The sequence below is a fragment of the Dendropsophus ebraccatus genome, chromosome 15 (genome assembly GCF_027789765.1).
Source record: "Dendropsophus ebraccatus isolate aDenEbr1 chromosome 15, aDenEbr1.pat, whole genome shotgun sequence".
In the NCBI taxonomy this organism is placed as follows: Eukaryota; Metazoa; Chordata; class Amphibia; order Anura; family Hylidae; genus Dendropsophus; species Dendropsophus ebraccatus.
In genome coordinates this window covers 54,045,481-54,071,645 of record NC_091468.1, presented here as the reverse complement: position 1 = coordinate 54,071,645, position 26,165 = coordinate 54,045,481, and the positions used below count along the sequence as shown (strand labels likewise).

At 41.1% G+C, this 26,165-nt stretch overlaps 1 protein-coding gene across 1 annotated transcript in view; it reads right to left on the bottom strand.

Moving 5' to 3' along the window:
- Nucleotides 1-5,784, bottom strand: part of PCSK2 (proprotein convertase subtilisin/kexin type 2) — a 138,915-nt gene extending 133,131 nt beyond the window's left edge. The window contains exon 1 of the mRNA XM_069954323.1: nucleotides 5,593-5,784. Coding sequence (XP_069810424.1) covers nucleotides 5,593-5,775 — 183 coding nt within the window. The 5' untranslated portion in view covers nucleotides 5,776-5,784. The remainder of the gene's footprint in view (nucleotides 1-5,592) is intronic.
- Nucleotides 5,785-26,165: the final 20,381 nt, after the last annotated feature.

Genomic DNA, 26,165 nt, shown 5'->3' with positions numbered 1-26,165 from the left:
TAACTATTGAGCCTTTTTCTCCCAGTTCTGAGCTGCTGCTTTCTGCTGAAGACACAAAAAACTATCTGCGAGTTTTTTTCTCTGTCTCCCCCTACCTTCTGAGACGACTGATGTAAACAACTCCTTATCTGCAACATTGTAGCTTCTTTGTAATGCCGGGAGGGTTAATCTGAGGTCAAGTTGCTAATGAACTCATTGTGATTAATCCTCCCAGCATTACAAAGTTGCAGATAGAGACTTGTTTACATCAGCCGTCTGTAAAGAGAGGGGGAGACAGAGAGAAAAGCTCACACACAGTTTTTTGTGTCTTCAGCAAAAAGCTGCAGCTCAGAATCGGGAGAACGAGACAAAATAGATAATAACTAGTATGGAATGAATTGTTAGTCTCTTCATGGGCAGCAAGTTATGTTTGAGTTAAATACCCCTTTAAGGCTATGTTCACACACTGTAAAATAAAGGTAAAATATGTCCGTAATTTTGAGGTCAAAATATGACCGTATTTTCTATATATTAATGGGCTCCATTAAAGTCAATGGGATATTGGACGGCAGTGTACTCATGGTATAGAATACCGTCCGTAATCGATCACGACCATCCAAACAAAGAAGATGCTCATCATTTACCACCTGCTTTTGGAAAATACAACAGTTTTATCTGTTCACACATTGTTTTACTTTCAATTAAAATTACGGTCGTATTTTATATAACTTTTATTGTTCTGTGTATGAACCTACCTTAAAACTTTTTATTATTAGTATTATACGCTATACTCAATTTTACTTAATTTATATTTATGTTTACAGTAGAGATGAGCGAACCCGCCGGATTTCTGGTTCGTATGAACCAGAACTCTCGGTGTCTGATTCCCGCTGTCTGCCGGAGGACCACCTGGAAAACTGGGATACAGCCTATGGGATAGGCTGTATCCCAGCGAGCCTGCAGACAGCGGGAATCAGACGCTGAGAGTTCTGGTTCATACGAACCAGAAATCCGGGGGTTCGCTCATCTCTAGTTTACAGCCGTTTTTTTCTTTTGCGTTTTGATACTTTTTTTTTTAGCTGTTTACATAGCCTTAGGGACGGTTCACACAAAGTCTGTAAATAATGATCACGATCATTATTTATGGATGTTTTTTCGCCTCAAAAGACGTTGTGCAAAAATACCCTTAGGCTGCCCTCTATGTAGTTTTTAGTGCAGTTTTTGAACATAGTTTTATTTTCTTTGCCAAAGTTCAAGGAAAGTGTTTGCCTACCACCTCCCTCCTTAAAGAAGTAGTTTACAAAAAATTATTATTGGCCCCCCCGTTAGGCGCTGGCATGTATACTCACCACAGCTGATTAGTGTCCCGCGGCGCGGCTTTATTCCGGTCCCGCAGCACTGTTCAAATCCAACACCCGCTCACTTCCGCCTCTGCTGTGACTCCTTTTCTGTGTCCTGTGATTGAACGCCAGAACATCTGTGCTTCCATAGAAAATGCATGAAAGCGTGTGACTTTGGGTATACATTACCAGGAGACAGAAGAGGAGTCACAGCAGAGGCGGAAGTGAGCGCACGCCGGATTTGAAACCACGCGGCGGGACCAGAACGAAGCCGGGGACACTGATGAGCTGCGGTGAGTATATGTGCCAGCGCCTACCGGGGGGGCAATAATAATTTTTGCCGAACTGCTTTTTTAAAGAAAGACACCAAAAGAAATGAAAACAGACTTTTTTTTATTTAGTTCCATTTAATCCAATAACTGAAAAGGAATAGCCATTTCTTTGGCCGTCTTTTACACTGTAAAATGACCTAATAGACAATTTTTTTAATACTAAAGATGGGAAAAAATGGTGTGTGCAGATAGGTAAATGCAAGAACTGAAGAATCAATCCTGGGTAGGCAGCCCTAGGCTATTTTCCCACAAGCTTTAAGCTTGAGATTTAAAAGGGTTTGGCAATGTTATCCGAACACGAACGCTCATCATTTGATTACCGGTGGCTGCAGAAGTTGGGTGCTGCCCTAGAGAGTCCTGGAAAACATGGATACAGCTTCTTCAGCCACTGTTGACGAGCGTTTGCGTTAGAATAAGGTTACCGACCCAAAACATTTGCCAGGTCTGCTTAACACTAAGCAATAATCTTTCCACGTGAATGCAGGCATTGATAAAACAACTAACGAAAATTTGTTAAAATGACGTTGATCGCATCTTTTGAGCTGGCCATCAAATCATCGTTCGTTAATCGTTCGCAAATCTTTCTGTGTATGTACACATCGTCGTTCGCAATTACGATCATTCATTTACTAGAGTGTAAGAATGATCAGAATTACAATCGTGATTGCGACTGTAGGTCGTTCCCAAAAGTGCTCGTTTACAATCGTTTATTGTTAGTCGGTGGAAACTAAAAATCGCTTAGTCTAATAGGCCTCTTTGGCTCAAGCTGTGTATTAAATGCTAAAAATGTAACAATAATCCATTAATCCAAAAGGGCAGACTAGATGGACCCAGTGGTCTTTTTCTGCCGACAATCTTCTATGTTTCTATGTTTCTGTTACTGCATTTTTTTCTAAGTGCATATACAACATGTTAATGTCAACAAAACAATTTCCCCATTGGTCAGGAATTATAGGAGATGTATGTTTTTTGTTTTTTCTTAATTCGGCAGTCATAAGGAACAACTACTTACATCTCCCCGTTCCCGTGAATCGCCATGCCAGAAGATCTGGAACCCCCACTGGAAGGCATTTTCCCCCACATCACAACTCGGGGGAAAATGCCCGACCCGGTTAATGGGCTGGCCGCACAGCCAATCAGTGACTGGAGCAGCATCCCGCCCTAGTCACTGACTGTCTGAGCGGGCTGTCAATCAGCTGGGTTGTGACGTCGGCAGAGAAGATGATCCCGGAGGTCAGCGGGGGTCCTGGAGCTGCGATCTGGTGCTGGACAGGCATGGGGACTGGTGAGTAGTAGTGGTTATTATGTCCCCCTCCGCCCCTGCCTTTTCCAAAAATAATTGCGGCTGCGGACTTCTCCTTTAATAAATTTCCTGAACCAAGCTGATACCAAGCAACTAGCAATGTTTGAGTACATTGGTAGACGGTGGTTATTTGGTACATGTTACTAACATGCAAAGTTAGCCATATTGGCTATAAAAAGAGAAAGTCACACGACATCTCACTTACGATATGATTACACAGACCACCTCTAAATGGTTAATAGTAAGTCTGAAGCCATCTTTTAGAAAAAAAAAGGATGGTGGCTGCAGAACGTACAAGATATAAGGTAAGCCATAGAATATGTTGTAAGACCGCATAGGGCAGAATAAATACAGCTGGAAATAGCCATGTCTATTAAAGGTAAACTGCATGCAGAGTTAGGCAAATATGGGCAGATCCATTACGACCATCTCCATTGTCTTCCTGTCAATGCGCTTCATTTTACTGACTCAGTTTAGTAAATAAATACTAACACGAACTGGGTAAAGGATACCGAGGGCTGACGGTCTTGTTTTAAAGAGAAAGAAAGCGAGGCCCCAGATCCTGAGATAGACAGCAATATGCAGTAAAATAGGTATCCATACAGCAATTTAGATGGAGAAACTGATTCATTGTTAAACTAAAAGTTATTATAAACGTAATACAATGGAAAATCCATTTTAATTGTATACAGAGTGTATGTGTGTGTGTATATATATATATATATATATATATATATATATATATATATATATATCTTAGTATAGTGTAGCACAGCTTAATCCTCTTGAATGACATTCTTGACAGTTTCCCCATCAATCAATCAATCAATCAAACTGAGACGTTCCCCTAAAAGACTTTGTGCTACTTGGTACAGCAGCGGATTATCACCTATCCTGCTATTAACTCAGGAGGATTGAAGTATTGAAGATAAAAAAGGGAACAGGGACTTTACTAGTCACTAGAATTGTTGTGTAGCTACATAGAATAAAGCATATAACACAATAGATCAATACTGATATAACTGACAGACAGATAGATAGATAGATAGATAGATAGATAGATCGATAGATCGATAGATCGATAGATCGATAGATCGATAGATCAATAGATCGATAGATAGATAGATAGATAGATAGATAGATAGATAGATAGATAGATAGGAGATAGATAGATATTTTTAGTGTTTTTATTATGTTTTGTGTTGTTTTATTATATTATGTGTTTTAGAACAAATATGCAACATCATAATATACCATTACTATATATATATATATATATATATTAATAATTAATGTATATAATGCCAATATTTGAAAGAAAGTGTGTGTTTGTGTGTATATATTATAAATATCATTATTATTATTATTATTATTATTATTATTATTATTATTATTATTATTTATAATGAAAGGTTATACTTGAGAAATTCCTATCTAACCTTGTGTAACATCACAGTCTTTGTCTATATCATACTGTTTCACCCCCCGTTATCTCTTATACGGTTTTCAGGTATAGCTTTGACAGTCTATCAGTCTCATAGTCACTGTTGTCCTTGCATGCTATTACAGTAGGTGAACACCTGTATATTCTTATCTCACGTAGTCCCATACAATTACACACTCTGTAGCATCACCATGTCAGGAAACAATGGGAACTATTAAATGAACAACACTAAAAAAAAAAAAAAAACAGGCATCCCATGTGCTGGAGAAACAATCCAGTTTGGCACCAAAGCCAACGTATGATGTTCCTCTAAAGCCGTCTGAATGATCAGTCCTGGCCAACTCTCTACCCATCAGTTTTCCCATAACACTGGCAAAGAGGCGAAGGATTATCCAAAATATATACACATCTCTGTCCAACAAGAAACATGGATCCTAATCCATTTAAAGCTATAATTGAATGTGGCTTATTGAAGGTCAATAGAGCTCATTGTCAATACATAGGAGGAAAAAAAGAGATTAATAGCATGGAAAAGACTAAGTCCTTAAGTACTACAGTGACCAGTCCAGCTCCGGCCAACCACAACTCTAGCAATCACCTATAGGAAGATGTGTGAAGACCATTAGAGTTGTTCGGCATCTATAACAAAGACATGTAAGTAGTGAATTAACCCTTCCTAGCCCACAGTTTACACTTGCTTTATAAGCCAGGCCCAAATTATCACCTTTTCCTATGAATAACTCAACATTGTGCAGATTCCAGCACTCCAGTCTATATTAAGCACAAAGGTTTCTAATTTAGCAGCGACAACCTTAGGTGTTAGAATATATACAATAAAAGTGTAAAACGATCGCATGGCTACGATTCCTTCGACTATTTCACCAGGCTCTGCCACATCACACTCCACTCTCTCGCCGCCAACACCTTTCCCAGTGTCTGTACAGCCTCGGAGATTATTAGGTAACTACAGTAAATCATTTACAGTAGGGCTGTGAACATAGACATGTCACAAAACAAGCTGATGAGAACTTTACGTTATGACCCCAATATCCCATATCCAGACCGACACCGAAATTCTGTTTTGTTCCCCCCCCCCCCCCATGAATTGTAAAAAAAAAAATATTTTATGCCTTATACAGTAACAGTACAGTGCATGCAGTATGTTATGTTAAGAGAGAAAGAGGACGTTATTACCTTTCTGGCCCCACCAAAGCCGTATTCCTTAGCAAGTTGGTTGGCTTCTCGCTCTCCTCCTTCATGTAAGTCCACCAAAAAATGCCCAGTGAGAACAGGTCTGTTATCAGCAGATGCAGAGATACTAGCACACAGCAAAGCCATGCCAGTGATCACACACTCTATCACAAAGCCTTCCCTCATCTTCACGACTTACTGGGAGAAAATGATAGGGAAAAAAGCTTGCAAGTCTGCAAAAAAAAAAAAAAAAAGGAAAAAATGCTGAAGCTGTAGAAATTAAAGGGGCAACCTAGGTGCCTTATCCTACTGCATCTCCTCTTGCAGCATGCTAACTCTGCTCCTGAGGATGCTTAGCTGTGTGTGTGTGGATGTGAGTCTACTTCTGATGCCAAATCTGCATCTCAGCTCCTCCTCATCTATAATTCATTAGAGGCTCAAAGCCAGTACCAAAGTAGGTCACGTGGAGAGGACTCCCGACCAATGGCTTGCCGCTGGATGAGAGAGAGAGCCAAGATAAGCATTTCACTCCCCCTTTGTCAAGGGCTGCTCATTAGTGCCTAGCCACTGGCTTCCTGATTCAGCACCCTGGAGAATTCCTCCATGTCTTCAGCTGCTCCACAACTGTCAAAAAAAAAAAGAAAAAAAAGGAGATGCTCAGTCAGAGAAAACCCACAAGGGATGAGAACTGTTCGGAAACTGATGTCATTTTTGCACACCTACATATGGGGGAGATCCTAAACAGGTTACTTATTAAGGTGCAATCTACGGAACCATCAGCAATAATTATACGAGGCTCGGATACTCGGAGAACGTAGCCCTTAAGATGACATGTTTATCTGAACACAAAGGTAGATAGGATCTATAGAGAGAGATAGAGATGCATCGATTTGGAGCACGCCACAGCCTGATATCAAAGCACAGTAGCAACAAGACGACGTGTCATTCCGGGATTTCCCATAGGAAATAAGATGAACCTGGCGACCGAGTAAAAAATCAATTAAATGTTAGAGAAAAAACTCTATTGTGATCATTTTATCCTATTGTTTTGCTGCCGGGGCTGGTTCTGCGATTAACCTGCCAGTAATAATATCAGTTTTGATGCAGCAGATCTCTCTCTTTTTTTTTTTTATTTCTCCTGTGTGTTCCGTATGAAGGTGAAGCATGCTAACATTAAAGGAGAAAGGAGTATTAACAAGCCAGCAAGGTAATGCCTTCCCATGTCTATCCTGGAGGATTCTAGAAAGGAAAGTGTTAATAGGAGGATGGCAGGAGAAGATGCGTTCTACAGAGCTGTGTTCAAAGCCATCCTGCTCTATGAGATTCCCTGTTAACTCTTCCCTCCAAGACAGTGGTGGAGAAGTGTACATGGTATACAGTATGTATTAGATGCCTGTGTAAAATATTTTATGATTCACTCCCACTAAATAATATATCATGCGGGGGCCTCCTGCCGCCCTGTGCAGTCATTTCCCACATTTCGGAGAACAGAAGGTGCTGTACAATATAGAAGTGTTTGTGCAGAGTAAGAGGTTACGTTGACTGTAAAATAAAAAAGAAAATAATTATATTATTTGTTATGATTAGAGATGAGAGAAGCAGCCGGAAATTTGTTTCGTGAGCTTAGCGAATTTTGGGTTAAATTGGTTAATATTCGTGAATTGAATCTTAACGAATTTCATTAAAACAGCCAAAACTATAGAAGCTACAGTACTGGGACTATTACAGAAGGAGGAATTTGGTAAAGCATGTTGTAAAAGTGTCAAAAATTAGAAAATAACAATTAAAAAAAAAAGCAATTCAGCCAGTCACTCATCCAATTTCCGCCATTCGAGTATGTTCACACTGAGAAAATACGGCCGTGCTCAGTGTCCTGCTGTGAGTGAATGAGAGAGCGCACACTCCTCCGCTGCCGACGCTCTCCGCGCAGAGAAGTGACATGTCACTTCTTTGAGCGGAGAGCGGCAGCAGCGGAGGAGCGAGCGCTCTCTCAAAGACGGGCTATAGAACACTGAGACAGGCGTCTGTTTTACTCAGTGTGAACATACCCTTCCTCTCCTCTCTGTCCCTATATCTCTCTGTTAGTCTCTCCCTGCTCTGCTGTAACTGCTGCTGCCATGCTGCTCTCTCCTCCACACACAGCCGACTGGCCGCCTCCATTACCGAACCTCTTTATATAGAGGTTGGTCAGTACAGTATCCTACAATGTAATATGTAAAAGAGAGAGATTTATTGAAGAAGATACAAGAAGCATTATACTATTATATTATTAATAGTGATTATCCAAGATCCCGATGTTCGGTTCGGATCTTGATTGTGATCGTGATCGGTTTGTGTTCGCCGAACATTCACAAACAAATAACGAACGTGCAGTACAGATTATCAGGTGCAAAACGTAAATTACGCAGTTAGCGTATTAGCGTACATGATCGTTCTATTTAAAAATCTCAAGTATTTCCATACTTATCAGCTGCTGTATGTCCTGCAGGAAATGTTGTTTTCCTTTCAGTCTGACAGTGTAAATACAAAGGAAGACGGTAGATAATGCAATCTGACTTGGCCATACTGTTTGGGAACATGGTGAAGAAGACTCAGTGTGGCTAAATGGAAGGTTCTTAATACTAATACTCTCCTTAGGAATGTACTACTACTTCAGTACTAGTAGAGTCTAATAGACACTTAGGACTGTGGGAACAAGGGGACGTTATAAAGGAGGTATGGGGCCCTTTCCAAAACTCTGATCGGACCAGTCCCCAGATCCTCACCACAATCACCTCTACTGTATGAAACTAGACTGACTGACAGGGAGACCTGCCAGTCACAGACACAAAACTGCTGCACTGCTGCAAGATTCAAACCTTTCTGCCAGGTGACAATGAATCACAGCACCCTGGTAGCTAGGAACACTATTGGGTATCCCTGATGTCACCCGGCCAGAAGCATCCCAAAAAAGACCTGGCGTGCACTCCTGCAGCGCGCTCATTGTGAAGCGGTTGCACCATGCTCCTGGAGGTCCAGGGCTGCACTCTAGCTGAAGACGAAGATGTCGCTGGAGCACTGGAAGGTAGAGATCTGACAATCACCCTGTGTAATAAAGACAACGATCAGCTCATCATCGGCTGAACATTGTCTTTCAGCAAGTTTGAAAATCATCGGCCGGAGGCTGTACATGGCTACGTGTAATAGTGATGCATGGTCGACAGCTGATGACACTGTAAAGAATATAATAAAGGTTATACTTACCTTTCCATGCTCCCCGGTGTCCCTGCCAGTGATTAGCTGAGGAGTCTGTCACTGCAAAGAACTGTCAGTGGCGGCTGAAATAAGTGGGGAAATGCCAGGAGGACAGTGGAGACCCTGGAAAGGTAAGTATAAAAGAACAGCCCTCGCTTACTGTGCTAATTGAGCCACATAAAGATGTCCATAAAGTTTAGACTATTGTCGGCCAAACCCAATGCTCGCACCAGATTAATCCGTCAGTCTAACGTGTACGGGGCCATCCTGAACCACCACTTACAGATAAAGTAAGTGGTGATAGGGGTTGGCAATGATGGAAAATCACAGCCAACCCCTTTGTGCAGAAAGACCCCTCTTCATAGAGAACACAGTGTGTGGGGAGGATGGGTGGCAGGGTGGGAGATATAAATGACAGGTGATCAGTTATTGAAGGTGCATGGGGCACTTAAGTGTTTGGCCATTGCCATTGATACATTGTGTAATTATAGGGAGGAATGTGAAGCTTCTTGACGTAACCACTATAAAAATGGAACCTCTATACGCTAGTCAACTAGCTGGGTCACTGGTCACAGATCAACAGGTTTAGCAAATAGAGGGTTAGCAAGGCACAGTCCTATTGGATATCCAGGATTTCTCAAGAAAACAGACTTAGCAGACTACAAGGGGTAACAGTATAGAACGTCAGAAGCCAGAGAGACCGCAATCACTTAAAAATGCTGGGTAACAGACCCATACGATATAACAATCACAGGCATCTGACAAAGACAGGAACCTGTTTTAAATAGCCCCCTACTTCATAGAAACACTGGATGCTGAGCCAGAGCTCAGATCGGCCCAGGGTCCTAGTACTCATCACAAAACTAATCCTTCAGAGATTGGGGAAGATGGCGATGGTGATGCCACCATGCAGAACAGAACACAGAGTAGAGGCAGGTATGTATTACACATGGACTTGAGAGACAGCTACATAACACATTACAAAGTATTAGTGCATTCCCTAATATATGCAAGTCAGGTCTGAGTACCACTTCATACAAATCATGTCCTGAAATAACAGTAGGTACACAGTAGGTACAAAAAAAAAAAAACAATTGTTAGAGGATGTGAAGGACCTCAATTATGCCTAATGATTTAGTTCTAAAGCGAATGTACCATCAGTACATTCCCTATAAGCGTTGCACATGGATAGAACGGCGCCAGCACGTCCATTGATGCTAATGGAGCCACATCATAGAGGGGCTGGGTTTTCTCCCACTGGGGGCAGGTCGGCCCATCTCCAGTGCTTCCACTCCGGCCGGTCACTGGGAATAGAGCGGTGCCGTACCTGGGTACCGGGCCACGGTTCCAAAAGAGGACCGCGGCAGTGGCTTCCTTGCATCGGCGCCGTTCTATCCATGGACAAAACTTAAAGCAAATGTACAGAAGATACTTTGCCTTAAGGAAAAGACAACTAAAGAGAAAACTAAAGTGGATTTATATATTGTGCCAATGTATATATTATCTGTGCAAAAATATACTGGAATGTGGTTCAACATAAAGTTCTCTCAAAAGACACAGAAACATTCCCTCTATCTGGAGAAAAATAAAAGGTTCAATCTCCAAAGATATCCAGACTTCTTTATTGTAAGAGCGGGTATATTTGTAGAAGAGCCACCTCGGGAACTAATTTGAGAAGAAACAGTTGATCTCTTAAAGGAAGGCTTAGGTAAAGACTTATGGAAGTATATAGAATCTTTTGAACATTTATTCAGTCTGTTGCAGTTGTTCCTAAAAAGTCATATTTTTCCTACCAGCACAATTCTTTTTCCTACCTTTCTAGAAGTCTAGAAGGGCCAGACACTCAAATAAGTATTATAACTCACTCAATGGATTGATTCACAGATTACACTGCTCAGTATTGCTCTATAACGTCCCCCATGCAGTGCTATAAAGCTATAAGAAAGCAGAATCTTCTAATCTCTGTGTGTGTATGAGCAGTATATGGAGACATCATAGCAGCTAGCCTCCACCCACTAGCTTATGTTGAACTAGAAATTAAAGATGGAACGTGTAGATCAATATACTGTACAACCTAAAAAACAACTAAACTCAGTCCAGTAATTTATCCCTCCACCAATGTGCCCTTCCTAAAGATCTGTGCCACCATAACTCTGGTACCTTCTTACTAGAATGAGTGGTCCAGCACTTTGCACCATGTTACTGCTGGCTTTTCTAGTAAAAACTATATTTCCCAGGTGCACCCTGCTTCTGTGCACCCACACAATGTCCACATCCACAGCCTGCTGTCTTTTGTAACATCCCCAGCACAAACCTCTCTAGGCCATGTCTCTGCACATAGCACTGTCCTGGTTACTGACCTCTCTGACCTCTGACCTCTATGTGATAAGAATCATCCAAATTGCCATTTCACAGTAGACGGTAATATTACTAGTTAGTGACCTCCTCGACCTGTGTAAGAAAAGGGGAATGTGTCTTTAGAAAATAAAAATCACCTACTACTTGAATAAAAAAAATTTATGTTAAACATAGTTTGTAAGAATTTTTAGGGTATGTTCACACTAAGCTCAGTGTCCTGCTGTGAGTAAATGGGAGGGTACGCGCTCCCATGTCACTTCTTTGAGCGGAGAGCAGCGGCTGCAGAGGAGCGTGCGCTCTCCCATAGAAGAGCTATGGGACACTGAGACAGGCGGGATCCCGTGGCGGAAAGTTCCGCCACAGAATTCCACCTGTTTTACTCAGTGTGAACATACCCTTAGTGTTTTTTTTATTCTCTAAGTTTCCATTTTGCTATCTATATTTTAAAATAATCCTGAAATATTGCAATTTTCATCATGGCTACTAAGTCTGAGAATCAGCTGTCACTTCCTGTTCTGATCTCTTTCCAGTAGTCTTCTCCTTATAATTGGAGATGGTCGAACAGGGTGGAAGTTCAGGTTCGTACGAACCCGAACCATCGGCATTTTACTACCGCTGCCTTTCCGTTCCGTTGGGAAGGTGAAGACTGCCCGAGTACCGGCTGGAAAACAGGGATACAGTCTAGGTAATAGGGGGTATCCCTAATTTCCAGGCCGTACTCAGGATGTCTCCACCTTCCCTTCGGAACGGGAAGGCAGCGGGAGTCAAATGCTGATGGTTCGGGTTCGTACGAACCTGAACTTCCACCCTGTTCGATCATTTCTACTCATAATGACAGACAGGGGTACAGTGAAAGGTGACACCATTAACTATATAGGACAATAGCTAAAGCTGAACACCACAGCAATGACGCTGAGGAGGAAAGTAACAGACATACGGTGCCGAGGAAGAAAGTAACAGACATACAGCGCCAAGGATCAAAGTAACAGTCATACGGCGCTGAGGATGAAAGTAACACATACAGCGCCAAGGATCAAAGTAACAGATATACGGTGCCGAAGATGAAAGTAACAGACATACGGCGCTGAGGATGAAAGTAACAGACATACCTTCATCCTCAGCGCCCCATGCCCGCTAGGGAGCTATCAGCAATTAGATTTGTCTTTAAAGCAGAGCCCCAATATTGGGCTGATCCACAAGCACCAACAGTCAACAGACCCTTTAAATCAGGGATGGGGAACTGTTGGCCCTTCAACTGTTGCAAAACTACCATCATGTTTGGACAGACAAAGCCACAGCTCTGACTGTCCTTGCATGATGGGAATCTTACAAACGCTGCAGGCCCAGAGGTTCTCCATTCCTGCTTTAAATGGATGGCCAGTAATCTGTCAAGCAGACACAAAGGGGCAAATTTAGTAAGGCTTGTAAAGCAGTTCCCTCATATAAAAAGAAGTTGAAAAATTTTTGCTCAAAATGTGGGACTTCTGCTTTGGCAGTTGTGCACTTTGTCTGACAAAGGGGTGTGGCTTCATAAAAATGGGGTGTGATTTATATGGACACTGTAACAAAAAATTATGTTTTATGAAGACATCAAAAATTTTTATCCGTCTCGATAAAACACTGAAGTATTCAGCAAATGACCAGGAGAAACAGCCAAGACAAGTCCACATTTAATGTGTTCTGTCCTGGCTCTAAATCATGTGTCCAAGTGTGCCAGGTTATGTAATTCAATGGAGATGTTTCGTTCACATAGACACATAGTGGTGAGATAGGAGTGTGGTAGTGCGCATCTCTCCCTGAAACCGGCAAAAGAAGAAAATAAAAGCTTGAAAAACATAAAAAAATTGCAAATGATAATTTCCCCCCAAAAGTGCCCCCATTGTACAAACCCCATATAGAATGCAGAATACGTGAAAAGGTTACATCCGTGGTGCTTCAGGAGAAGAAACCCGTCAGTCAGAACTGTTTTCTAATCCTCATTCCTGTGACAGCTTGCCATCTCCTGATACTAGGGAAACACCAGGCTATTACTGGATTGCTTATACAGCCAAAGAGATATATGCCAAATATAACCCAATACTAGGAAAAGCAATAATATATGCACATGGCAGCAGTATATAGTTTACTATATGTGAAATGGCATATCGTACTATGAAATGAGCTGTCAGTCCGGGCTCTTACAGTAACAGCCTGATACTCCCGTCTGACAGTGATCTGCAATAATTGGTTCCCTACTATTAAAACAATTGTCAGTGCTGGTTCCGGAATACAGGAGCATTTCAGGTGACGGGTGTGGAAATGAGTTACGTTACAATGAAGTTATACATTTCCTAGGCTAACATAGGGCAGCTGGGATGTCATGGAGATTCGTCTATATGCAGATCACCGATAATCTGATGACCAGTAGCTATTATATAACTATCACAATGTGTGCACGGGATTGCTCCAACACTTGCACATAAATTAATAACTTTGTAATGAAGTTGGCCCCAGTGTATATGTAGATAGGAAAATCATATAGTGAGTCCCAATGGGGACAAGGACTGACGTGATTGATAAATAAATATATTCAGGGAGATTTATCAAACATGGTGTAAAGTGAAACTGGCTCAGTTGCCCCTAGCAACCAATCAGATTCCACTTTTCATTCCTCACAGACTCTTTGGACAATGAAAGGTGGAATCTGATTGGTTGCTAGGGGCAACTGAGCCAGTTTCACTTTACACCATGTTTGATAAATCTACCCCATTGTTGCTGTGTAGAAAACATTTAAATGATAAAGATAATCGGTGAGATTAGAGATGAGCGAAGCAGGCGGAAATTCGTTTGGAAGCTTTGCGAATTTTCGGTCAAACTCGAGAAGATTCGCAAATCGAATCTTAATGAATTTCATTAAAACAGCCAAAACTTTAGTAGCTACAGTACTGGGACTATTACAGATGGACACATTTGTTAAAACATGTTGTAAAAGTGTCAAAAATCGGAAAATCACAATTTAAAAAAAAAATCAGCTGGTCATTCATCCAATTTCTGCCATTCCTCTCCTCTCTGTCCCTATATCGCTCTGTTAGTCTCTCCCTGCTCTGCTCTAACTGCCTGCTGCCATGCTGCTCTCTCTTCCCCACACACCCGACTGTCCGCCTCCGTTACCGAACCTCCTTATATAGAGGGGGAGAGGGAGGTGCTGACATCACAGAGCGGCCTTCAGCTGTTTGGACGGGCACTAGGGATTATGGTTAATCTTTTTCTCCTGCCCAGTGACCCTCCAGACAGCATGTGCGACCGCCATTTTTTTTGTTTGTTGTTTTGTTAATCTCCTTAACAAAATGGCTGGAATGAAGCGAATTGACAGTGCAATTCGCAGCAAATCTTGATTCGCCAGATTCGATTAACTCATCTCTAGTTGAGATCTTTTGAGCAACATTCTAGTTCTTTTGCACTGTAAAGCCAAGTACAATACAATACAACAAAATAAAAATGTTACAAAAAAAAAATATACAACTACAATCCAAGCGCTGCTGTGACTAAATTCTCTGAGAATGACTCTGATTCGGAAAAACGCTTCCCGCTGCTTTATCATCTATGGGGCAATAAATGTTAACAAAGCTATAAAACAGTTAAAAGTTCAGGTGTTTGGAATCCATAGGGCAAATAAATGTTGACAATTTTGTAATTCACATGGCCAATAACTGTACTTGTTATCCAGTGGGGGGCATAAATCAGGCTTAGGAAATGAATACGAGGTTGAAGGGCTGCGAATTAGGCTCAAAGGGGGTGTGAATATGAAGTTTAGGGGCAATGATATAGATTTGGGAGGTGTGGATATGAGGCTGGGTGTATAAATTAGGCTGGGGGGGGGGGTGGATATGATGCTCAAGGTCTGTGAATCTGGCTCAGAGGATTTCCAGATGAACCTGAGGGGGTATATATTTGGCTTAGATGGTGTACTTATGTGGGGCTTTGAAATTGGCTTGGGGTGCAGATATGAGTGTCTGCATTATCTACATTTAGGAGTGTATACACATAGGGGGAGATTTATGAAGTTCAGCGTTTTTTACACCGGGCTTACAAATGTCCCCGCAGCTCCAGAGCTCAGAGGATTTATGTAGAGACGCATTATCTCTAATTTAAGGTTATGGGCACTATTACACTTAAGTGTTTTTAATAATTATTTATTTGTTTTTTCAATGCATAATGAAGCCATATTTTAAATAGTCATCATTAAAAATTTCCTACCATTTAGCTTCTACTCAGAGAAAAATAAAGCTGGCAGACATATTTTCTGTTCTCAGTGTTAAAGATAACAAAAGGGAGGTGAAGGCTACAAACCAGCTCAGATTGTGGACCGGAGGACTGAGTCCTTGGAGGACAGCTCAAACAGGCTGTAGATAAAGGGAATAGCAGACAAAGCAATGTGCAGGGAAGAGTCATATAGGCTATGTACAAGAGTAGATAGAAAGCAGAGCTCGCACATTGTCGTAGGATAGAAACTAAGGGCCCTATTACCCGAGTGATAATCGGCTGAGTCGTTTGTGTAATACAGACACTGATCAGCCGATGACAACGATCGTTGGTTTAGGTTTGGACCAAAAATCGTTGGGCACCAACCGCGCATCGATATGTGTAACAGTCTCGTCCTGGAAAGAAGACAGGGAGCGGGAAGAGGTAAGGTAACAGGTGTTTGGGCAAGGGCTGCATGGACATCGCTAATGATGTCCATGCAGCCCTTACTGCCTCATTATCGGGCAGATCGGTGCTCGTTTACAAAAGTAATCAGGCTGTAATCGGCCTGTGTAATAGGACCCTAGGCAAATTTTTTTCCATCAAAGAAATTTAGAAAAAACTGTTTCGTATCATAAGTAGAGATGAGCCAACCTGCCAAGGTTCGGGTTCGTGTGAACCTGAACTCTGGGCTTCTGATTCCCGCTGTCTGCCTGCTCCATGGAGAGGGTGGATACAGCCAGAGGACCGCCTGGAAAACTGGGATACAGCCTATGGCTATGGCTGATCTTAGTTTTCTAGGCGTTCCTTAGGCTGTATCCACCCTCTCCACAGAGCGGGCAGACAGCAGGAATCAGAAGCCCAGAGTTCAGGTTCACACGAACCCGAACCTCGGCAGGTTGGCTCATCTCTAATCATAAGTTCAAAGATAGAATTTAACATGTCCAATAATATGCATTTTGTGGATAAATATAAGAAATATTCACCTTCTATGATGTTATACACTGCACAGAAAATGAAAATACAAGCTGGGTCTAGCTGCCAGGACTCAGCTGTTCATAGAGTAAAGCCTGTAGCATTCAGAGACAACCAGATGTGGCAAGCTGCAAGCAGATGGATCAGTGAATGGGATTTATTATTAGTTCGGGAAACGTGTCGGGATAAGTGTTTAGATAATGAAACGTGGTACATTATTTATTAGTAGTATAAGAGAAGAGGTGGTATCAGGGCAGGTGTAGATGGAAATTCAGGGTGATCTATTACGCAAATCAGGTTGACGTCATTTCAGGTATGATAGGTGTATAGCAATATAGTATTGTCCTTGATAATATAGAAAGAGAAAATAGCTCTTTGTACCAGGGCCAGCTTTATTTCCATCATAAAGGAATTGGGGTACAATGCATAATTATACAATATAATACAACCAACAATATACAATATATGATGACATCATGGCTAGAATATAAAGCTTTATGTAGGACTGGTGAGAACAGTAATGGCTTCGATAACAATTAGTGAATACAATTAGTAAATACAATTACCTATGATGAGGATAAATCTTGTCCATGTTTTTATACTCACTTTTTTCTTTTCCAGTTTTTATTGGTTCACCCAAGGGAAAAAAAGTCTATTTAAAATTATATTGATTATGCTCAAGGCTTTCCATCTTCACAAGCCGCTGACTGCAGTCTGGTTCTATTAGCCATCGGCTGGTTCTAGAACAAAGATGAATAGTCAAAGACCTCCAGCTCTGCTCTCATAACATTAACATACCCCAACCCAGCTCATTCCTTATTTCACAGGTAGCTTGGAGACTTCACACGTATCAATATACCACATGGGATTTGGATCGGAGGAGTCGTCTGTTGACTGTCTGCATTGGGGCCATAGAGGAATTCAACCATTACTGGTTGGTTTAGTCTTGAGGCATAATGGAGAGAATGGAAGTGAGATATAAGGAGGTCTGATGGAAGGAATAGGGCCAAAACAGTAGTGAACTTCCTTCTGTGCTCACACAAGTTGTTAAGATAGATAGATAGATAGATAGATAGATAGATAGATAGATAGGAGATAGATAGCTAGATAGATAGCTAGATAGATAGCTAGATAGCTAGATAGATAGATAGATACTGTAGATAGATAGATAGATAGATAGATAGATAGATAGATAGATAGATAGATAGATACTATAGTAAATCCAACGGCACTCCAAGATGTGTTGAAATCCAAAGATGTGATTTATTCACGTGGTTAAATCATGTTGCAGCACAGCAAACAAAGAGGCAACGTTTCTGTGGCCCCACGCCACCATTTTCAAGCCAAAGAAAGTGAGCACATCACACACTTAAATACAAGAGGGTTACACCCTAGGGTGTTCCCCATTGGTGAAAACATATGTCCATCACAGTGGTTATACAAATCTACATCTGGTGTGTTAAGTGAATATAATGTAAAAGAAACATCGTATCGTGCCATATAAAATAATATACAGTGTACTCAAGTGACCCCAAGTGAACAAGTAAATAATTTACAATTTTTTATCTATGGGAAACGTCCCAATGAAAATCCATATATCATATTCATATAAAAGTCATTGAGAAGGTCTTAAATCATGTAGATCAGTCCATAAAAGTCCGCCTGAAAAAGCAAATATCGCACTGTTTCAGGATCCATTTCGGGAACTTCATCGGCCGCTAGAGCTTCTGTGGTTACATCTTGTAGCGTCCCTGTCTCCAAGCAACAGCTGACGTCAGGAGTAGCGCTCCAAATAGACGTACCTCGGTATCGGTTGCAAGTTAAGGTAAATTAGCCACCATAAGAGGCAGCAAAAAATGTTACCAGTGTCGCTTAGCTCTGCAGTAGATTAGCCACCATAGCCGTCAGCAGACTTGGCCACCATAGCAGGCAGCAGAAAATGATATCAGTTTCGCTTTACTCTGCAGTGGAATATAATCACCCAGCTCCGGGGAATCATATAGCCGTGGGGCCCGACAGGCCGCCATAATCACCCAGTAGCAGAGTAGTATGGAAAAAAGGAAATACCGCAACCACCGAAGACGCATCGTCTGAGCTGTATCCAGCGAGGAGACGGGTAAGTAACGCACTTCCACTCATAATATGCGGCCTAAAGCTGAAGATTCCGTCCATGTTCCATAGCAATCTAAAAGAATATAGAAAAGAAAATAAGTAACAATCATGGTAAAACAGAAAAAAGAGATATTAAGTGTAATTGCTCACATTACACAGGGTGCACTCCTGATAACTGGGATATGTTTAGCATTATCACATATGTTTAGCAGTTTTGTATTCTATGTTCAAACCAAATTGTCCAAGGGCTTCAGTTTTGAAAATCCATTCCAGTTCTTTTCTTTTTAGGAGTAGATGTCTATCTCCTCCTCTATGTGGCATTTCCACTCTGTCCACAACCATAAAGCTCAGGTCACGTTCTGTATGTCCCTTTTCAGTAAAGTGTTTGGCTATGGGGAGATCTAATCTGTTCTTTCTAATTGTGTAACGATGATGATTCAGTCTAGTCTTCAGATCCCATGATGTCTCCCCCACATATATAAAGCCACACGGGCACCACAGAATATATATGACCCAATCCGAAGAACACGTTAAATATGTGTTGATTTTAAATGTCTGTTGCGTGATAGGGTGAACAAATGTTTTACCCTTTTTCATCAGTTTGCAGTTAATACAGTTAAGACAGGGGTAGGACCCTGTGTTTTTCTGGCTAAGGTAAGTTTGTCGGCTACTTCGTGTCTTGCCTACCACATTCTTCACTAGTTGATCCTTCAGGTTCCTTCCTCTGCGATAGGACATCAAGGGTGGAATCTGAAAATCAGTTATTTGTTTATGTGTGTTCTTAATTATGTGCCAGTATTTATTCACAATGTTAGCTATTTTGGATGACATATCCGTATAAGTAGACACAAATGGAATTCTCCTCATTGTCCGGTCAGTCACTTTGTCCTGTAGTAGTACACTTCGCTCCACCCCTTGAATGTCATTTCTACATGTGTCCAGGATTCTGGACGGGTAACCCCTATCCCTGAAGTCTTTGGTCATTTTTGTCAAGGTCCTTTGAAGGTCACTTTCCCGTTCTATGATCCTCTTAGCTCTAAGCATTTGGCTTTTAGGAAGACTTTTCATCATTTGTCTCGGATGGCAACTATTGTACAAAAGAATATTGTTACAATCAGCTGGTTTGGAAAAAATATCAGTAGTTAGGTGTTGTCCATTCCTAATAACCAATACATCAAGATAACTGATTGTATTATAGTCACAGTGCATGGTGAATTTTATAGTAGAATTGATGGTGTTCAAAAAATTCACAAATGTCACTAGCTGCGTCATGTCCCCATACCATGTCATGAAGACGTCATCTATAAAACGCTTCCACATTCCAACATGTTTGAACAGGGGCGTTCCATAGATAACTGTCTCCTCCAGAAATGCTACTACAATGTTAGCGTATGTAGGTGCATAATTTGCACCCATCCCCACTCCGCGTGTCTGTAAATACAACTGTTCATCAAACATGAAAAAATTGTTAGTTAAGGCAATTTCCAACAGTTGTAAAATGAAGTCCTCCTCCTTTGGTTTTAGTCCCAGTTCACACATCTTACTCATGACAGCAGTTTTGCCCAACTCATTGTCTATAGATGTATATAAGCTCACTATGTCCAGTGTAACTAAGATACATTGCTCAGGTATGGCAAGATCATTAATTTCCCTAAGAAATTGAGTAGAATCACGAACATATGATCTCGTGTTGGTTGCCAAGGGTCTTAGTACTTTATCCAGAAATACTGATATATGACTCAAAACCGAATCTCTCCCTGAGACTATCGGCCGCCCCGGGGGCTTGTCTGGGTCTTTGTGTAGTTTAGGTAAAAAGTATAAAACAGGTGTTTTTGGATGTTCAACCATAAGAAAATCTGCTAACTTTTCATCAATGATATTTTGATGTAAACCTTCCTGTATCACTTTGTCAATCAGTTTATTCACTTTGAATTTTGGGTCACTGTTAAGAGGCACATAGACATCCCTGTCATTGAGTTGTCTATATGCCTCATCCAGGTATGCTTTTTTGTCCATTATCACAATTGCTCCGCCTTTGTCGGCCGGTTTTATGATAATTTGTGGATTATGTGTGAGTTCATTTAAAGCTGTCATGTCAGAAGTGGTGAGGTTAGGATGTAAAACCTTGTGTGACTCAGAATTATGCCGTAATTCTCTTAATTCATCTTTAACTAGTTGTGCAAAGGAATCAATGGCTGTAGAGACATTGGTGGGATTAAAATCACTGTCTGTAGAAATATGTAAATCATGACAATTAAATTTAGCAGCTGTGATTTTTGCCTGATCCCTGGGTTTATCAGCAAACCATACACGTAAATTACAACGTCTTATAAATTGAGATACATCTAAGTCTAGTTGGAACCAGTCAATTTCTTGACTAGGACAATAATTCAGACCTTTGCTCAAAACATTTAGATGTCTAGGTTCAAGTACAACAGAGGAAATATTTACCACATTGCTCTCTTTTTGGTGGTTACTCTCGGTGTCGTCCTGCTGCCTCTTTGCACTCTCTCTTTTGCGCTCTCTGTTCCTCTTTTTTCCTCCTCGTCGTTTTTGGCGGCGGGAGGGGGGCCTTGCGCTAAAAAAACCTCGTTGTCGTTGTTCACACTCTGTTGTCTATTAATGTCTTTTCTTTTGTTTTTTCTCAGGTTGAAGGGAGTGTCCGCTACTGGATTCCATGTGTAAATTTTCCCGGACGTGTAATCATGTAAGTCTCTGAACCATTTATGTTTTTTTTGTTCCTGTAGCTCACTCTTGAATTTTTCCAAAAAGGTCTTTTGTTTATTATAGAATCTTTCCAATTCCTCGGTAGGCCTACCGAGGAATTGGAAAGATTCTATAATAAACAAAAGACCTTTTTGGAAAAATTCAAGAGTGAGCTACAGGAACAAAAAAAACATAAATGGTTCAGAGACTTACATGATTACACGTCCGGGAAAATTTACACATGGAATCCAGTAGCGGACACTCCCTTCAACCTGAGAAAAAACAAAAGAAAAGACATTAATAGACAACAGAGTGTGAACAACGACAACGAGGTTTTTTTAGCGCAAGGCCCCCCTCCCGCCGCCAAAAACGACGAGGAGGAAAAAAGAGGAACAGAGAGCGCAAAAGAGAGAGTGCAAAGAGGCAGCAGGACGACACCGAGAGTAACCACCAAAAAGAGAGCAATGTGGTAAATATTTCCTCTGTTGTACTTGAACCTAGACATCTAAATGTTTTGAGCAAAGGTCTGAATTATTGTCCTAGTCAAGAAATTGACTGGTTCCAACTAGACTTAGATGTATCTCAATTTATAAGACGTTGTAATTTACGTGTATGGTTTGCTGATAAACCCAGGGATCAGGCAAAAATCACAGCTGCTAAATTTAATTGTCATGATTTACATATTTCTACAGACAGTGATTTTAATCCCACCAATGTCTCTACAGCCATTGATTCCTTTGCACAACTAGTTAAAGATGAATTAAGAGAATTACGGCATAATTCTGAGTCACACAAGGTTTTACATCCTAACCTCACCACTTCTGACATGACAGCTTTAAATGAACTCACACATAATCCACAAATTATCATAAAACCGGCCGACAAAGGCGGAGCAATTGTGATAATGGACAAAAAAGCATACCTGGATGAGGCATATAGACAACTCAATGACAGGGATGTCTATGTGCCTCTTAACAGTGACCCAAAATTCAAAGTGAATAAACTGATTGACAAAGTGATACAGGAAGGTTTACATCAAAATATCATTGATGAAAAGTTAGCAGATTTTCTTATGGTTGAACATCCAAAAACACCTGTTTTATACTTTTTACCTAAACTACACAAAGACCCAGACAAGCCCCCGGGGCGGCCGATAGTCTCAGGGAGAGATTCGGTTTTGAGTCATATATCAGTATTTCTGGATAAAGTACTAAGACCCTTGGCAACCAACACGAGATCATATGTTCGTGATTCTACTCAATTTCTTAGGGAAATTAATGATCTTGCCATACCTGAGCAATGTATCTTAGTTACACTGGACATAGTGAGCTTATATACATCTATAGACAATGAGTTGGGCAAAACTGCTGTCATGAGTAAGATGTGTGAACTGGGACTAAAACCAAAGGAGGAGGACTTCATTTTACAACTGTTGGAAATTGCCTTAACTAACAATTTTTTCATGTTTGATGAACAGTTGTATTTACAGACACGCGGAGTGGGGATGGGTGCAAATTATGCACCTACATACGCTAACATTGTAGTAGCATTTCTGGAGGAGACAGTTATCTATGGAACGCCCCTGTTCAAACATGTTGGAATGTGGAAGCGTTTTATAGATGACGTCTTCATGACATGGTATGGGGACATGACGCAGCTAGTGACATTTGTGAATTTTTTGAACACCATCAATTCTACTATAAAATTCACCATGCACTGTGACTATAATACAATCAGTTATCTTGATGTATTGGTTATTAGGAATGGACAACACCTAACTACTGATATTTTTTCCAAACCAGCTGATTGTAACAATATTCTTTTGTACAATAGTTGCCATCCGAGACAAATGATGAAAAGTCTTCCTAAAAGCCAAATGCTTAGAGCTAAGAGGATCATAGAACGGGAAAGTGACCTTCAAAGGACCTTGACAAAAATGACCAAAGACTTCAGGGATAGGGGTTACCCGTCCAGAATCCTGGACACATGTAGAAATGACATTCAAGGGGTGGAGCGAAGTGTACTACTACAGGACAAAGTGACTGACCGGACAATGAGGAGAATTCCATTTGTGTCTACTTATACGGATATGTCATCCAAAATAGCTAACATTGTGAATAAATACTGGCACATAATTAAGAACACACATAAACAAATAACTGATTTTCAGATTCCACCCTTGATGTCCTATCGCAGAGGAAGGAACCTGAAGGATCAACTAGTGAAGAATGTGGTAGGCAAGACACGAAGTAGCCGACAAACTTACCTTAGCCAGAAAAACACAGGGTCCTACCCCTGTCTTAACTGTATTAACTGCAAACTGATGAAAAAGGGTAAAACATTTGTTCACCCTATCACGCAACAGACATTTAAAATCAACACATATTTAACGTGTTCTTCGGATTGGGTCATATATATTCTGTGGTGCCCGTGTGGCTTTATATATGTGGGGGAGACATCATGGGATCTGAAGACTAGACTGAATCATCATCGTTACACAATTAGAAAGAACAGATTAGATCTCCCCGTAGCCAAACACTTTACTGAAAAGGGACATACAGAACGTGACCTGAGCTTTATGGTTGTGGACAGAGTGGAAATGCCACATAGAGGAGGAGATAGACATCTACTCCTAAAAAGAAAAGAACTGGAATGGATTTTCAAAACTGAAGCCCTTGGACAATTTGGTTTGAACATAGAATACAAAACTGCTAAACATATGTGATAATGCTAAACATATCCCAGTTATCAGGAGTGCACCCTGTGTAATGTGAGCAATTACACTTAATATCTCTTTTTTCTGTTTTACCATGATTGTTACTTATTTTCTTTTTCTATATTCTTTTAGATTGCTATGGAACATGGACGGAATCTTCAGCTTTAGGCCGCATATTATGAGTGGAAGTGCGTTACTTACCCGTCTCCTCGCTGGATACAGCTCAGACGATGCGTCTTCGGTGGTTGCGGTATTTCCTTTTTTCCATACTACTCTGCTACTGGGTGATTATGGCGGCCTGTCGGGCCCCACGGCTATATGATTCCCCGGAGCTGGGTGATTATATTCCACTGCAGAGTAAAGCGAAACTGATATCATTTTCTGCTGCCTGCTATGGTGGCCAAGTCTGCTGACGGCTATGGTGGCTAATCTACTGCAGAGCTAAGCGACACTGGTAACATTTTTTGCTGCCTCTTATGGTGGCTAATTTACCTTAACTTGCAACCGATACCGAGGTACGTCTATTTGGAGCGCTACTCCTGACGTCAGCTGTTGCTTGGAGACAGGGACGCTACAAGATGTAACCACAGAAGCTCTAGCGGCCGATGAAGTTCCCGAAATGGATCCTGAAACAGTGCGATATTTGCTTTTTCAGGCGGACTTTTATGGACTGATCTACATGATTTAAGACCTTCTCAATGACTTTTATATGAATATGATATATGGATTTTCATTGGGACGTTTCCCATAGATAAAAAATTGTAAATTATTTACTTGTTCACTTGGGGTCACTTGAGTACACTGTATATTATTTTATATGGCACGATACGATGTTTCTTTTACATTATATTCACTTAACACACCAGATGTAGATTTGTATAACCACTGTGATGGACATATGTTTTCACCAATGGGGAACACCCTAGGGTGTAACCCTCTTGTATTTAAGTGTGTGATGTGCTCACTTTCTTTGGCTTGAAAATGGTGGCGTGAGGCCACAGAAACGTTGCCTCTTTGTTTGCTGTGCTGCAACATGATTTAACCACGTGAATAAATCACATCTTTGGATTTCAACACATCTTGGAGTGCCGTTGGATTTACTATAGTATATTGGAGGTTCGTGGTTGGAACTACTACTGGCACCCACCTCATATATATTGTGCTGCTGACATACGCTCATATAGATAGATAGATAGATAGATAGATAGATAGATAGATAGATAGATAGATAGATAGGAGATAGATAGATAGATAGATAGGAGATAGATAGATAGATAGATAGATAGGAGATAGATAGGAGATAGATAGATAGATAGATAGATAGATAATAGATAGGAGATAGATAGATAGATAGATAGATAGATAGATAGATAGATAGATAGATAGATAATGTCCTATGCGTGACGCCAAGAAAAATTATAATGTCCTAAGCGTGGTATTATTGTAATATCCTGAGGGTATTGTGTTGCTGGGTGGTGTAGTGCAACCTTAGGGCTCACCTTCTGAAACTTCCTGTCACGGTGGGGTCTGAGGGTGCTGGGGCCCTCGTCTTCTTCAGCATACAAGCAGGGACATATAATTTTTTAAATAAAAGTCTTCACACAATAGCGGTGAAAGTATATTAAGACTTTACTTGAAGGATAACTATATACAATCCAATACAGGGGCATCTGTAAACGGTATACTGTTGGCTTCATCAGAGTCCTTTGCTTCAGGGGGAGGGTTACCTTGGTTATTATAGCTTAGACTTGGTGGATAAATAGGGTTTCAAGTAGACAGACCTGTTCCAGGGACTTTGCGGTTTTCCAGCCTTTATAAGGTACGTGTGAATAGGTACTTGAAGTTACTAAAGAGACTTGACGCTGTCAACACTCGCTATCATGTAGGAGGAAGACGCATAGACACACTGACTTGGAGGCCAGGAAGATGTGGACAGTGAATGGGAGACTCTCTATCACTTCACCAATCTGACAGCAGGCACTAATAAATACAGAGGATGTCCTGCTGAGACTTTAGAGACACGTATTAGTCCTTATGGCTGACTGGAAACAGGTTAGGGGGTTGAAGATGAAGTCTGACAGGATTACTGAGGTGAAGAAGGGAGGTTAGATGTGACTCTGGCAATGCCAGACTACCAGCTGTCACTGACAAGACCGCACAGCCCTTCTGGGTAAAGGGTGGGCGGAGCTATCTTTCCCCTGGCCAATCACTAGAGTGTGATAGGTTGCAGGGGAGGAGCACTGATCAAGCTCAA